This window comes from Carcharhinus amblyrhynchos, chromosome 32 (assembly GCF_965287045.1).
Source record: "Carcharhinus amblyrhynchos chromosome 32, sCarAmb.v2.hapA, whole genome shotgun sequence".
Taxonomy (NCBI): domain Eukaryota; kingdom Metazoa; phylum Chordata; class Chondrichthyes; order Carcharhiniformes; family Carcharhinidae; genus Carcharhinus; species Carcharhinus amblyrhynchos.
The window spans coordinates 23089768-23105917 of NC_137355.1; the positions used below are offsets into that span (position 1 = coordinate 23089768).

At 45.6% G+C, this 16150-nt stretch overlaps 1 protein-coding gene across 8 annotated transcripts in view; it reads left to right on the forward strand.

Moving 5' to 3' along the window:
* Positions 1–16150, forward strand: part of trpm1a (transient receptor potential cation channel, subfamily M, member 1a) — a 97413-nt gene that overhangs the window by 58872 nt on the left and 22391 nt on the right. For all 8 annotated transcript variants that reach the window (XM_080216143.1, XM_080216144.1, XM_080216149.1 and 5 more), the window contains 11 exons: positions 725–874; positions 961–1104; positions 2358–2408; positions 4522–4662; positions 7279–7308; positions 9772–10070; positions 11189–11417; positions 11914–12033; positions 12868–12999; positions 13718–13846; positions 14944–15195. In XM_080216143.1, the coding sequence (XP_080072269.1) occupies positions 725–874; positions 961–1104; positions 2358–2408; positions 4522–4662; positions 7279–7308; positions 9772–10070; positions 11189–11417; positions 11914–12033; positions 12868–12999; positions 13718–13846; positions 14944–15195 (1677 nt within the window). The remainder of the gene's footprint in view (positions 1–724; positions 875–960; positions 1105–2357; positions 2409–4521; positions 4663–7278; positions 7309–9771; positions 10071–11188; positions 11418–11913; positions 12034–12867; positions 13000–13717; positions 13847–14943; positions 15196–16150) is intronic.

The following is a 16150-nucleotide window of genomic DNA, read 5'->3' on the forward strand; positions in this document are numbered from 1 at the left end:
GATGGAGTTTGGGGAACAGAGTTTGTGATCTCCATTGGAAGGTTTAGGAGAGGGAGCATAAAATACAGAAATAGATTTGCAGTGATACCACCAATCGTAACCTTACCCATCCTCAACTGCTTTACAGCCAAGTTTGAAATGTAGTTCCTGTTGCATCATGGGAATTGTGCCAGTCAGTTTGTGCACAGCAAGATCCCAGTGTGATCATAATGAGAAAATCTGCTTCAGTGAAGTTGGTTGAGGAATAAATATTGTCTCAGACACTGGGGGAAACTTTCAAAATGGTGCCATAGAATCCTTTACATTCAACTGAGAGGGCACACAGAGCTTTAGTTTAATGTCTCATTTGAAAAAAAGATATAGAAACAAAAAAAATAGGAGGAGGAGGTCATACAGCCCTTTGAGCCTGATCGTTAAATTCAACATCCTGATTCCCACCTCCCACCACTGCCAGATCCCTCTAGTCCCTGGAGCTACATCTGATTCCTTCTTGAAGTAATCTCCCAACTGTCTAGTGCTCCTCAGTACTGCAGTGAGTTATTTCTGGAGTAGAACTGGGATACACGATGAGAGTGTTACCCACTGAGACACAGCTGATATCTTGTAGAATTCAAATTGCCCAAACTCTCTCCTGAGCTAAATGAAATGTTTGTACAGTTTGATGTGTAAATTGCCGCTCCCAATCCCTTCAATATTCACGTTGCTGTCTGCTTCTGTCTTTCAGCCAATGGGCAGTAGTTCTGCGGCCGTTACTCAGGAATCAAAAAAATCTGTAAAACAGCGGGTGACAAAATCAAAGGGAAAAGGGAAAAGGAAAGGGAAAGATGAGGTGAAAGAGGAAACTGACCCCCGGAAAATTGAGCTGCTGAACTGGGTGAGAGTGGCGGTGTTGTGGCTTTATGTCCTGATTGCTAACGCGTTAGTTACCTGTGTACTAACTGGTTTGTGCTGGTGCTGCAGGTGAACTCACTGGAACAGGCCGAACAGGCCATGATAGATGCACTGGTTCTGGACCGCGTCGACTTTGTGAAGCTGCTGATTGAGAACGGAGTAAATATTCACAACTTCTTAACCATCCCTCGGTTAGAGGAGCTGTACAACACGGTGAGTCTCCATACCTCACATCACACTGTTGTCTGGGGCCAGAATGCTGGAATAACAATTCATTGGATAGATATGGTCACTTTCACAATAAGCCAAGCTCTCCTTATTTCTCTCTTGCTTCCTCACCTGAGTTCCCAGCCTGTCCAAAGTATGGAAGCTATAGTTCCACTCACCCTCTAACACTGAGATAGTCACTGAGAATCTGAGCGGGAAGGGGACTCCTGACATCAGTTCACTCAGAATGGCTGGCTGCTAACAGCTACAGGCTTGGCCATTCTGATAATCTTTTGAAAAGTTAAAATAATAAATGACTTGGACCAAAATGTTTATAATTTTCCAGAAATGAGGCTGGGTGGGGATGGGGGTTATTGCCTGATGTAATGTATCACAGACCGGGAAAGTCCTTGATTCCACTCCCAGTTAATCTCGGGCCTCTCTCCAATTAGCTTATGGCCCTTTGGGTTAGGGAAGGGAATCCAGAAAGGGTACCCAATCCTGATCACCATCCCAGCAAGATCTCCAGTAAAAGATCTGTGTGTTTGGTGTGTGTGTGTGTGTGTGTGTGTCTGTGTCTGTGTCTGTGTGTGTGTGTGTGTGTGGGGGTGTGTGTGTGGTATGTGTGGGGGTGTGTGTGTGTGTGTTTGGGGTGTGTGTGTTTGGGGTGTGTGTGTTTGGGGTGTGTGTGTTTGGGGTGTGTGTGTTTGTGTGTGTGTGTGTTTGGGGGGTGTGTGTGTGTGTGTGTGTGTTTGGGGGGGGTGTGTGTGTGTGTGTTGGGGGTGTGTGTGTGTGTGTGTGTGTGTGTTTGGGGGGTGTGTGTGTGTGTGTGTTTGGGGGGTGTGTGTGTGTGTGTGTGGGGGGTGTGTGTGTGTGTGTGTTGGGGGTGTGTGTGTGTGTGTGTGTGTTTGGGGGGGGTGTGTGTGTGTGTGTGTTTGGGGGGGGTGTGTGTGTGTGTGTGTTTGGGGGGGGGTGTGTGTGTGTGTGTGTTTGGGGTGTGTGTGTGGTATGTGTGTGTGTGTGTTTGGGGGGGGGGGTGTGTGTGTGTGTGTGTGTTTGGGGTGTGTATGCATGCACCAGTTTCATCATTGACCATGGAGACACTGATTTAAGTTTGGCTCTCCTGTCTGGGCTGACACAGGGCTTTGGCCGTTTGGGTCAGATGCAGGAGTTAAAGCCGGGAAGTCTGGTATCTGTGGAAAGAGGCAGCTGAAGGGACATTGAAACACAAGTGAGTAATGACTTTGGTTTTGTTCCAGAGGCTGGGCCCCCCAAACACGTTGCATTACCTGGTCAGAGATGTCAAAAAGGTAAGAGCGGCTGGAATGAATGCTGATGACACCTGATTGTGCTGCAGGTTTCTCTCAACCCTAACAAACAACATGAGTTAAATATCAGCAATCAGGAGAGAGGTCAGAGGACACGACAAGGTCGAGGGTGAAAGTGAGGACCTGTGCAGTTCTGAGCTTGGTTATCGATAAGGTTATTCAAACAATGTGGGATTGGGAAGATTGGAGCGAGCGTGAGTTTAGGACAAGAGGAATGTGTTCATGTGGGACTGGGAAGTGGGTATCAGTGTGTGGGTGGAGGACAGATCATTGTGTGGACAGGGGGAGCTGTGGGGGAATGGGGCATGATTGAGTAGGCTGGGGAGGGAGGGATCAGCGTGGATGGGGGGGGGCAGAGTGTGGACAGGGAAGTGGATGTGGCTGGTGAGGGAGGGGAAGACTGGGCAGTGCAGGGGAGATGTCAGTTAGCTGAGGAGGGGTGTGAGCAAAGAGGTACACTGTGCAGGGAAGGATCAGTGTCACATGTGGCATCATTCAGGTCAACTTTCCTTCAGGAGATGAAGGGGGGAAAAGGGTTCATTTCACTGGCTAGTTACCAGCATACCTAGCACAGGACCCTGTACTGTGATTGGTGGAGAATGCCAAGGATAAAGGTTCCCTGCCTGGATACTGGTGTTGCCACCATGATTAATTATATTCCTGGAGGTTTTTATTAGAGAATTACTCCCACACTCCAGCCAAATCACCCATCCTTATGACGTGCTGTCTTCCTACACCAATCAGAAATTAAAAACATTCATTATCCAATTGGATGATGCTTAACTTTCTGTAGAATAACAACAGTGCAGAAGGAGTCTGCTCTGTCTCTCTGAAAGAGCATCCCACCCAGGGCCTTCTCTTTGCCCCAGGGCTTTCCCTCTGCCCTCTTCCTGTAACCCCACTTATTTCACCATGCTTAATCCCCCCTAACCTACACATCTTTGGACATTAAGGGGCAATTTAGTGTTGCCTACGACCTAGTCTGCATATCTTTGGACTGTGCAAGGAAACCAGAGCATGTGGAGGAAACCCATGCAGATACGGGGAGAATGTGCAAACTCCGCACAGGGAATCGAACCCGGGTCCCTGGTGCTGTGAGACAGCAGTTCCAGCCACTGTGCTGGCCCCCTCAACCAAATGTCCTCTCCTCCCTATTTTCAATATTTTTATATCTGGGCAAGAGAATTGCTCAAAGGAAATGAGAAAAGAATATTTTTAACATCCCAATTATTTTTATCCAGGATTGCACAAAGTTATGTCCTGGAGACTCCAGGCCAATCCTGGAGGCTTAACAACCCTTTGGATGAACCCTAATGCCTGGCTTTGACCTTGTGTTCTGATGGCTCTTCAAGATGCCTGTCTGGGGAATTTAGTCTGACAGATTCAGTGAGCTTGTTAACTGACTCCAGATGATGCACATTCTGACTGTGATGAGTTCAAATCTAACTGTCTTCCTGTAGGAGAACACTTCAAACATGCAAAACACTTCACTTGTGCCTTGGATATTTTTCTCATTCTGATTAAATCTGTGTAAGAAATGCATCAAAATCTTCATCTGCAGATTACATATCCCATCATCTCTGTGCATTTTGGACACCTCAGCAGCCAGATAATACAGTGAAATCTGTATTATCCAGCACGTGCAGAGAATGGGTGATGCTGGATAATAAAAACTGCCACACTAGAACACAGTGCAGCATGAACTAATATACAAGTACTCAGAGTAAAGAATGGTATTCTATTTGCTTCTAATCTTCAACAGTACATTAACACGTGAAGTATTAAATAATACAGTATCCAGATATGGGTTTCCGATAACTTTGCAACTGATTCTGATTGGTAATGTAATGATTAGCATTGGGAGAACATTGGGAGGGGGGAGGGTGTTACTGAGCCCCATCAAGAGCAGACTTAATGCCCACAGAATAGGATGCTCATTCACTGCAGCCTCAGTTCAGGGAGTGAACAATGAGCCAAGACTCTCAGTGCCCTGGCTCCCCCCTCCCTGGGTCTGTAACAAGAAGCTGTCCTGTTGCTTTGGGCGTGTTTCTGGGGTGTGACGCATGTTGATCTATTTCTGTTCTCTCTCTCACAGGGGAACCTGCCCCCTGATTACCACATCAGTTTGATTGACATTGGGTTGGTCATCGAGTACCTGATGGGAGGAGCCTATCGCTGTACTTACACAAGAAAAACATTCCGCACACTCTACAATAATTTATTTGGGCCAAAGCGGGTAACTTTAAAGCTTATTCTTTGTGTGGAATTGCTGACTGAACCCAAAATTAGAATGAAAAGTGTTCAAAGCAGTTGTTTTGTAATCCCATGTGTTTCACTTTAGTCAGTGGTCACTCACTGGCCACAGCAAGACCTAATCCAAAGGACATGACCCTAGTGACCTTCTGTCTCTCCACCTGTTATTCTCTAATGTGGATCTGCTGGGAGTGCCTCCTGTGTAAATCGTTCACACTGAGTCCAGCATGACTATGTGATTAAAGAGATGGTAACTAGAACCTGTCCTCAGTTGTGTTCGGCTAGGCACTTTGGGTGGAATGGGAGAGAGTTTTCATTTACTTTTGAGATGTGAGTGTGGCTGGTAAGCCCAGCATTGCTTGCCCTTCTCTAAGAGGTGGCGGAGTTAGTGTGCCACCTTCTGAAGGTTTGGTTCCACTAGGTAGTTAGTTACTTTGGAGGGCAGTTGACCCATGCAGCTGTGGACTGGTATTACATAAACCACCAGACTTTCCAGTCCTTCCTGCCACTGGAATCATCAGCTCCCTCTGAAGTCGACCTGCCATCCCCTGATGGTGGGATGAGCAAACTGTGCAAATTACCACTGACTCTGATGGGACCAGAAGGTTTCACCAGCAGCCAATGCTGAGCCATCTCAGCTGTGGGAAAACCTGGTATGGAAAGGCTGGCAAATTGTGGTCCTGGATTCAGACTGCGAAAGGAAGGACATCAGTGAAGCAACTGGATTTTTATGACAATCTGAAACTTTCGCTGTCACTTTTACTGGGACCAGCATTTTATCCCCAGAGTTTTCAGAAATAATTCAAATTTCAAAACTCTGCATTGAAAATGGAACTGATTGGATGGGGCTCTGGGTCCCTGGCTGGAGAGCTGGCGGGAGCCTTGTGTTCGTAAAGTGAAGGCCCATTGACAATCAAACACGTAGGTGACCAGAGGCAGGTCTTTCCAGTCCCTGGAGCAGTGAGGGAGCTAGGCCACCAGTGAGTGAGGACAGAATGGGGGTCACTGAGGGAGGTTATTGGCTATGGAAGGGTAGGGAAATCAGTGGAAAGATCAGAGGGTGGTTTTCAGTGGCTCTCATTGATAAAAGGGACCTGCTCTGGATTCAAGGGCTAAATATCTGCAGCGGCAAGGTGAGGCCCTTAGCAGATTTAATCAGGCAGAAGTGGGAAAGTGCAGGATCCACCACACCTCTGGGGAGGGCATTCCATCCCACCCTCTGTTTTAGTAATCCAGTGACAATCACTACAATCGCATAGCTCTTTAAAGCGTCAATATCCTGTATCTGATCAGTGACTCCTCATCCCCTCCTGATACTCCTTTATTGGTGATCTCACTGAATATGAAATTGCTGCTCACTTCACCCCACATTCACCGCTCAGTCTAACATTGTCGATGAGGCACTCAGGTTAACTAACAAAAAAGCAAAGAGTGGGGGTAAATGGGTGTTTTACTGGTTGGCAATCAGTGACTAGTGATGTGCCTCAGGGATTAGTGTCAGGGCTGCATTTGTTTACGATGTGCACAGATGATTTGGTGTTGGGGACCAAGTGTAATGTGTCAAAATTCACAGATGACACTGAGATGGGTGGAAGCGCAAAGTATGCAGAGGATGTTGAAAGTCTGCAAAGGGATCTAGATAATCTAAATGAGTGGGTGAGGGTCTGGCAGATGGAGTACAATGTTGGTAAATGTGAGGTCGTCCATTTTGGTAGGAATAACAGCAAAATGGACTATTATTTAAATGGTAAAAAATTGCAGCATGCTGCTGTACAGAGGGACCTGGGTGTCCTTGTGTGTAAATCACAAGGAGTTGGTTTGCATATGCAGCAGATAATTAAGAAGGCAAATGGAATTTTGTCCTTCATTGCTAGAGGGATGGAGTTTAAAAACAGGGAGGTTATGTTGCAGCTGTATAAGGTACCGGTGAGACCACACCTGGAGTACTGTGTACAGTTTTGGTCTCCAAAACTGCAGAGGAGATTCACTCGGTTGATTCCGGAGTTGAGAGGGTTGGCTTATGAGGAGAGACTGAGTAGACTGGGGCTATACTCATTGGAATTCAGAAGAATGAGGGGAGATCTTACAGAAATGTATAAGATTATGGAGGGAATAGATTAGATAGAAGCAGGGAAGTTGTTTCCACTGGCAGGTGAAGTTAGAACTAGAGGTCATAACCTCAAAATAAGGGAAAGCAGATTTAGGACTGAATTGTGGAGGAACTTCTTCACACAAAGGGATGTGAATCTGTGGAATTCCCTGCCCAGTGAAGCAGTTGAGGCTATCTCGTTGAATGATTTTAAGGCAAGGATAGATAGATTTTTGAACAGTAAAGGAATTAAGGGTTATGGTGAGCAAGTGGGTAAGTGGAGCTGAGTCCACAAAAAGATCAGCCATGATCTTATTGAATGGCGGAGCAGGCTTGAGGGGCCAGATGGCCCACTCCTGCTCCTGGTTCTTATGTTCTTATGTTCCTGATGCAGTGAGAAGAGCCTGTGTGTAGATATTAGTCATTCCTCTCCTTCACTGACCAATGCCTTGTTAAAGGACCCAGCCTCTGTTCTCCATCTTTCATCTATTTCATTTTGTCTCTCCACAGCCAAAAGCTCTTAAACTTCTGGGAATGGAGGTGAGTAATGTTTGAAGTGTTCTTGTGTAATGTTTCTGATTAGATTTGGTACTTGGTTCCTTTTGATCCTTGGTGTGCCTCCTTTGTCCCTCTCATACCTTGGCTTCTCCCAGAGCTGGATCTCACTCCAGCCTAATCCACCAACCCCTGGGGTTTGACTTCTGTTCCTGCAGTCTGCTCCCCTTCACACTGAGAACAAGTCTTCGCTATCTTATGTGCACAAGACTGGCCCTTAAACAAAGATGATATTTTCACAAGGTTTCCTATGAATGGAATCCTCCGACGACTCTTAAATGGAAGGTAAACAATGTAATGATTTGGGGTAATCAGATAATTCTGCGTATAACAGGACAATGGGTAATAGAGCAATTAACCCTGTAATCAAGTAACTACATGGATAGTAGGGAAGTTATATGTGTAATATGGTAACTACACATAATGTACTTACACATGGTAACTGTTGGATAAGGGTTTGGCACCTGTAGGGTTAATGTGGGACTGAATACAGCACCGCCTACACAATGACGTAAGAGAACACATGACCTGCACCTCGGGGGGCCAGTCTAGGGCTGGAGAGAGCCATGTGTACAAACAAGCATGGAGACAGTTCCTCGCTTGAGCCATTTACTATCAATATAATGTGTAGATAATGCTTGTAATTAATAAATGCATTCAGTTAACTTATTTTGTAAAAATATGCTTTATTCATAAAATATCTGAAAGAACATTACAAACATTTCAAAATGTCTGTCATACAAGGTGCAATAATATTGAGGTTCTCTACGTACATTCTGTTGTAATCTTGAGGTGCTTCAATGCAGTCAAAGAAACATCACAGATATTTCAAAGTGGTTTTTACAAATGGTGCAAAGGTAGTTAAGCTGTCCAGCTAGAACAAGTTGCACCCTGAGTGCTTCCATACAAGAGTGATATGAATAATATTCACTGTATACGTTCAGTGGCTCATACAGTTTGAGAAGGTTCTGTACAATTGCACTCCCCTCGATTCACTGTGGCTGAAAGGTTTTAGACAGCGGCCTTCCCCATTGCTCCTCTGAGTACAGTTAACTTACTCAGACCACAAAGACTTCATTAGGATTTACCGAACAGTATCCAACACCCTATAATAGTAGCTCTGTGTATGACAGTAATCACATTTGTGACAGGATTGCTACATGTGTAACAGGGAAGGGACACGCATGGTAAATAGGTCAGTGACCAGTTATCCACACACGTGACAGTAAAATGAAAGCTGCCACTTTAAATCCATGCTCCAATAGCTTTGTGTTTACATTGCGCCCCCTATGAGGCAGGCAGAGGAACAACCGTCAGAGTAAAAATCTCAAATTAAACCTTCTTGCTTTGTATTCTCAATACTGATTTTCCAATTAGCTTAGGACAATCTCTACCAGCTCCCAGTTCTTTAACCTTTCCTCAGTACCCGTGTTACCCCCCGGACACTCTCGGTATAATAATCTCCTTCCTGTGAATGAGTGTTCAGGATGTTCCTGGTTCTCTTTATGGGAAAACACAGTGAAAAGTCTGACAACACCAGGTTTTAGTCCAACCTATTTATTTGATAATATACTCACAAGCTTTCGAGGGGACTGCCTCTTCGTCAGGTGAATGGAGAGTTCTGGCCTCAGACAGAGCATATAAAGCACAGACAGTTTAGAGATTACTGATTAAAATGCGAATCCTTACACCTAACCTGCTGTTCAAGACCTGAAGTGGCCGACAATGTGAGTGGAAGGAGCACTGATCACAGTTTAAAGAGATGTGTATTAATACACATCTCTTTATTAATACACATCTCTTTAACCTGTGATCAGTGCTCCTTCCACTCACATTATCAGCCACTTCAGGTCTTGAACAGCAGGTTAGGTGTAAGGATTCGCATTTTAATCAGTAATCTCTAAACTGTCTGTGCTTTATATGCTCTGTCTGAGGCCAGAACTCTCCATTCACCTGACGAAGAGGCAGTCCCCTCGAAAGCTTGTGAGTATATTATCAAATAAATAGGTTGGACTAAAACCTGGTGTTGTCAGACTTTTTACTGTGTTTACGCCAGTCCAACGCCGGCATATCCACATCATCTCTTTATGGGATCAGACTGACCCTTACAGCAGCAGTAGCACCTTGTTCAGCTGCTCCATTCTGTGACTCTCAGTTAGTGAAACTCAATGTCTAACTCATGGTGTTACTGTGACTAAAACCTGTACTGGATTTTATGGAGTTTTTAAATATACACCATAAAAACTTGATTTCTCCTGAATCTGTACTTTGCTGCCAAAATAAAAGTATGGAATTTTCAGATTAAAGAAATATATAGATCCTTTGAGATGAGCCACGTTCCTCTCAATCCTGATACCTTGGTTTCTGCCCTGGCTGCAGCTGAGTGATGTTTGAACTCCTGGTAAGTGAAGGGATGTTCTGCTCACTCTGCTTGTTGGCTTTTCCCAGGATGATGAACCACCCTCTAAATCCAAGAGGAAGAAAAAGAAGAAGAAGAAGAAGGAAGAAGAGATTGACATTGATGAGGATGACCCAGCCATCGGCCGTTTCACTTACCCCTTCCACGAGCTGTTGGTGTGGGCAGTGCTGATGAAGCGGCAGAAAATGGCATTATTCTTCTGGCAGCACGGAGAAGAGGCTCTGGCCAAGGCTCTGGTTGCCTGCAAGCTTTACAAAGCCATGTCAAATGAATGCTCTGGCAGTGAGCTTGTGGATGACATCTCACAGGACCTGGACAACAACTCAAAGTCAGTCACCCTTCTTTTGTTATTGCTCCTATTTTCTCTCCGATTTTTAAAATGTTGCTCCTTTTCTTCTCATCAATTTGATTATCTGTTCAGACTTGCATTCCAACCATTATCTTGCAATTGTGTCAATGCTGATATATGTCCTATTTGTGGAACCTACCTCTCCACTCACCTGATGAAGGAGCATCGCTCCGAAAACTCGTGATTCCAAATAAACCTGTTGGACTTTAACCTGGTGTTGTGAGACTTCTTACTGTGTCCACCCCAGTCCAACACCAGCATCTCCACACCTTTTCTCCTCCAGCAGGAAGCTGCTTTGTGCAACACCTGAATGTGATGATAACATTCTGGGTCAATTCCACACATGGTGATATTGGTCTCAGGCCTGTTGCACACAGGGTGGTCTTACCCAGGTAATCATAAAAATCATCAGAACTAGGAGTAGGTAATTCAGCCCCTGAAACCTGCTGCACCATTCACCACGAACACAGCTTATCTCATGGGGGTTAAGGCTGGTTTCACGTGTGCTGGGTGTCAGACTCAAACTGGTCCCCACACGTTCAGCTTCCATGGCAAGTTCATAAACCTGCAGCACATACCCCAGGGAATGGATGTACGAGGCAGATTTTTTACACAGATGGTGGTGGGTGCCTGGAACTCATTGCTGGGGAGAGGTAGTGGAAGTGTCTTGACAAATACATGAATAGGATGGGAATAGAGGGATACGGTCCCCGGAAGGGTAGAGGCTTTTAGTTTAGTCGGGTAGCATGGTTGGTGCAGGCTTGGAGGGCCGAAGGGCCTGTTCCTGTGCTGTAATTTTCTTTGTTTTTTGGATGGATCTGACATAGGATTCAGGCCCCAAGTCCTCTCATCTCCCAAGTTACTGCACAGTTTCACTTTGTCACAAGATTAAACATTCCTTGTATTGGATCTAGGAATCTGGATGCAGGACCAATAGCCTGGAGTTTTCTCAAACACAGATCCATTATTACTGATTCTATCAGACAGAAAGTTTAAAGCTAGAATTGGACAGGAACCTGTGAGCAGCTCAGTTGTGTCTCTGTGTTAACCTCTCTCCACTTTCCATCTCTCCCATTTCTCTGTCTCTCTGTTTGAAGGGATTTTGGCCAGTTGGCTGTCGACTTGCTGGATCAATCGTACAAACATGACGAGCAGGTGGCTATGAAACTCCTGACGTATGAGCTGAAGAACTGGAGCGACTCGACCTGCCTGAAGCTGGCAGTGACAGCCAAACACCGTGACTTTATCGCACACACCTGCAGCCAGATGCTGCTAACAGACATGTGGATGGGACGGCTTCACATGTGCAAAAACCCTGGGCTGAAGGTGCCGTCTTCCAGATCCATCACAGACTATAAATGCAGACCAATTCATTGTGCTCTGTTGTAATGAAACACCTTTAACAATCTTCTATGAAAGTGCTATATAAAAATGCAAATAGCTGCTGCTGTTTTGTGGGAGCTTGCTCTGTACAAATTGGTTATGGTGTTTCTTCCATTATAACCAATAACTACTCTTCGCAAATACATAACTGACTATAAGATGCATAACTGAGACACCTTGGCAGTGTGGAAAGTGTTATATAGAAAGAACTTGCATTTATGTAGCACCTTACAAACATGAACATGTTTGTAGTGAATTGCTAACATATAATTAATCTGCAATTTTATATATTATCACAGTTTAGTCATTTCTACAGTCTGTCTCGTGTTCTAATTCAGATCCAACAATTCCCATCTTAAACCGAACCCTATATAACCTGTAGCAGGTTAGCCCCGTGATTCCACTGCTTTACTAACACCTTGCTTTGCTCTCCTATCAGATTATGCTGGGAATTGTATTCCCACCAGCCATTCTCTTCATGGATTTCAAAGGCAGTGATGATCTGTCGTATGAGGCATCTGGAGACAATGAGCAGGCAAAGGAAAAAGAGGAGGACAATGTAAGTGGGGTAGAGGGGTGGGGGTGGGGAGACAGTGGGATGAGGTGGGGGTGGCAGGGGAGTGGAGGAGGGGGATGGGCAGTCAGTGGGGTGATGGTAGGAGTGGAAGGGTACTTGGGATGAGGGGACAGTCCATGAAATTTAGCATTAAAGAATGAAAACAGAAAATCCAGAATATCAACTATGAATAATCTGCTGAGTGTGGGACTGAGCTATACTGACTGGGGGGGGGGGGGGGGTGCAGCATGTTACCCAGTACTGAGTGGGGGTGGGGGATGGGGGGGGGGACGTTACCCAGTACTGAGTGGGGGTGGGGGATGGGGGGGGACGTTACCCAGTACTGAGCGGGGGTGGGGGATGGGGGGGGGGACGTTACCCAGTACTGAGCGGGGGTGGGGGATGGGGGGGACGTTACCCAGTACTGAGCGGGGGTGGGGGATGGGGGGGGGGGACGTTACCCAGTACTGAGCGGGGTGGGGGGGGGGGATTGGGGGGGGGGGACACGTTACCCAGTACTGAGCGGGGGTGGGACGTTACCCAGTACTGAACGGGGGTGGGGGATGGGGGGGGGGGGGGGAACGTTACCCAGTACTGAGCGGGGGTGGGGGATGGGGGGGGGACGTTACCCAGTACTGAGCGGGGTGGGGGGGGGATCGGGGGGGGGGCACGTTACCCAGTACTGAGCGGGGGTGGGGGGTGGGGGATGGGGGGGGGGGGACGTTACCCAGTACTGAGCGGGGGGGACGGGGGGACGGACGTTACCCAGTACTGAGCGTATTACACTAACCAGGGCTATAAGACAGTTGTGTGTAAAACACTGCTCCTTTATTTCAGGACGCAAATGCTGAGGCAGTTTCCAGAAAAGGGGATGAAGAAGATGGGATGGAAAATCACAGAAGTATTCCAATTGGAAGAAAGATTTATGAGTTTTATAATGCACCGATTGTTAAATTCTGGTTTCACACTGTAAGTTCCACAGTAAATATGGATGCTTATAGCCTGGCAATGAAAGGCTGGTAATTACACCCAGGAGAAGGGGAATAGCGTACTCACTGGCTGGAATTTTATAGCTCCTCCCAGCGGTGGGATTTTCTAGTCCTGTATTTGAACAGCTTGCCACATTAACCAGTCCAGCTCTGTCCTATAAAATTGCAGCATCAATATTGTACAGTGTGATGGAATTAAAGGACCATGGGAATATGTTTCAATAGGGAATTAGATAACTATTAGAAAAGGAGAATGTCCGAGGAAAGATGAGGAAATGGGACTAATTGTTGACTCTTGCCGTGTGGGTGAAGTGGAGCCCTGTTTACAGATTATCTTTGTATGCTCTGTCTGAGGCCAGAACTCTCCATTCACCTGACGAAGAGGGAAACCCCTCGAAAGCTAGTGAGTTTACTATCAAATAAATTGGTTGGACTAAAACCTGGTGTTGTCAGACTTTTTACTGTGTACACATAATCGACCAGTGCAAAAAGAGTCCATTCTATCCACTGTGCATGTGTTGGCTTTTTGATGGAGTCATCAATTAGTCCCACTCCTCTGACCTTGCATTGTAAATACACTTCATCTCCTTATTGATCCTGACATACCCTGTGAAATTACAGATCTCTCTTATGTCTTCATAAATATTTAAGAGAGTGTGCTAATCTTACAGAAGGTGCTTGTGTCCGTTCTTTCGCAGATGGCATATCTTGCATACTTGTTGCTCTACAACTATGTAATTCTGGTAAAGATGGAGGGTTTGCCCTCAATTGCAGAATGGGTTCTCATCTCGTACATTTTAATGTTGGCTGTTGAGAAAATCCGAGAGGTGAGCAAGTCACAAAAGTTTTATCATTTTCAAACCAAAATGGAAATCTTTGTTCCTCTGTGTATGAGAAACCTTAACATGAGCGAATGCAAAGCGAGGGGGTAGACCACCATGGAAAAAGGTCACCGACTGTGAAGAAAGATTACTGACTGTGGAGAAAGGTCACTGGCCACATGGGAAGGTCGCTGATGTGGGGAAGGTCAGCATCTGTGGGGGAAGGTCACTGGCGCGTAAGTTAATTGGCCTTTTGGGGAGGGAGGTGACCACCTTTTAGGAGAGAGCCACTGGCTACAGGGGTAGGTACAATGTCCTAATGTTATGGGTTGTGGTTTTAAACAAAAAGAAACTATGTGATTTGTATATGTTGATTCAGAGCAACATGCAACAGGTTTATTGAAGGAGCTGTTGCCTGTATAGAGGACAAACTGAAACTAAAAGCAGGAGCTTCTGAAACACCCCAATAACATCATCATCAAATCCTGTGACCTGCTCTTAAAGCAATCATGCAACTATTTAAATATGAGTAGGTGACTGATTATGGGGAAGGTCTCTGACTGTTGGTTTCATTCACTTTGCTCTCTGTGAAACCTTTGGCCTGTATATTAATTGTCTTTTATCTGAACAAATCTATCCCCCTTTCAATAAACCTGTTGCGTGTTGCTCTGAATCAACATATACAAATCACATTGTTTCTTTTTGTTTAAAACCTCAACCCATAACATTAGGACATTGTACCTACCCCTGTAGCCAGTGGCCTTCTCCTAAAAGGTGGTCACCTCCCTCCCCAAAAGGCCAATTAACTAACGCGCCAGTGACCTTCCCCCACAGATGCTGATCTTCCCCCACAGACGCTGACCTTCCCATGTGGCCAGTGACCTTTTTCCACATTTGGTAACCTTTCTTCACAGTTGGTGACCTTTTTCCATGGTGGTCTACCTCCATTGTGTACTTTTTGGGATCCACATTCTCCTTGTTTACATTGACTTGTCAAAGCAAACGCTCCATAAATTACTGGAGGAGAACAATTTGGAGACTGTAGATTTGTTCCTATTGAATTATAACAAACTCAATCTTGTTCATTTGATTTTTAAATGCAGATCCTAATGTCGGAACCAAGTAAACTCAGGCAGAAGGTGAAGGTGTGGATGCAGGAGTACTGGAATGTCACTGACATGGTGGCAATTGCTATCTTCAGCTTTGGTGTATTACTGAGGCTCCAGAATCAGCCCTACATGAGCTACGGTCGTGTCATCTACTGTGTGGACATTATCATCTGGTATATCCGTGTCCTTGACATCTTTGGTGTGAACAAATACCTGGGACCGTACGTGATGATGATTGGAAAGATGGTGAGTGAGGCCATGCACCTAAATCATAAACCCTTGGGATTTGTGTTTTGATCTGGAGCTAGGTCTCACTTCTTACCTGCCCTACATTCTAATGAACACTCTAATAAAATCAGAATTAAAGGGATTGAATCTTAACATGGGATAGGGAGGAAGGGGCAGAGTATTTCCATCGAAACCTGGAACAGACCTTTTCCAGGCCATTTTAATACCCTCAAGAAATGACTTGCACGTTTTTGCTTGGCTACGTGCTGATAGAATGTTGTGTTTGGATTTCCTCTACACAAACTCCAGCACAGCCACTACTGACTCTCATGCAGTTCCTCAAATCAAGCTCCACATCCTCATTTTCAGATCTTGTTCTGGTTTCGTTCAGCGTAACCTTCATAACTTTTATAGAATCCCTACATTGCAGAGGGAAGCCACTCAGTCCATTGAGCCTGCACTGACCACAATCCCACCCAGGTTCTATCCCCGTAGTCCCATGTATCTCCCTGCTAATCTCCCAGACACTAAGGGGGAATTTAGCATGGCCATGTCGCCTAACCGGCATGTCATTGGACTATGGGAGGAAACTAGAACACCTGGAGGAAACCCACACAGACACGGGGAGAACGTGCAAACTCCACACAGAGTGACTCAAACTGAGAGTAGAGGCTGTGAGGCAGTAGTGCTAACCACTGTGCCACTGTACAGCTGTTTTTCTGCAGTTGAATTCCTAACTTATGCCCTTAAAACCCTGTAAATCCTGTTTTAGCCTCAGTTGCTGGGCTTCTCCAAGCCTGTGTTTTTGGACTCTCTATAGACCAAAAGATGCCTTAAATTTCTGGACCGTGTCTTTGTCTCCCAGCCTTCGCTTCCTTCCTGTCCCTACTCATTCTTTTCCTCGACCCTTGTGAATTCTCTAGAAATATTTCTCTGTTGGACTGTGACTGAGTGTAGAGAAGCAGATAGTATC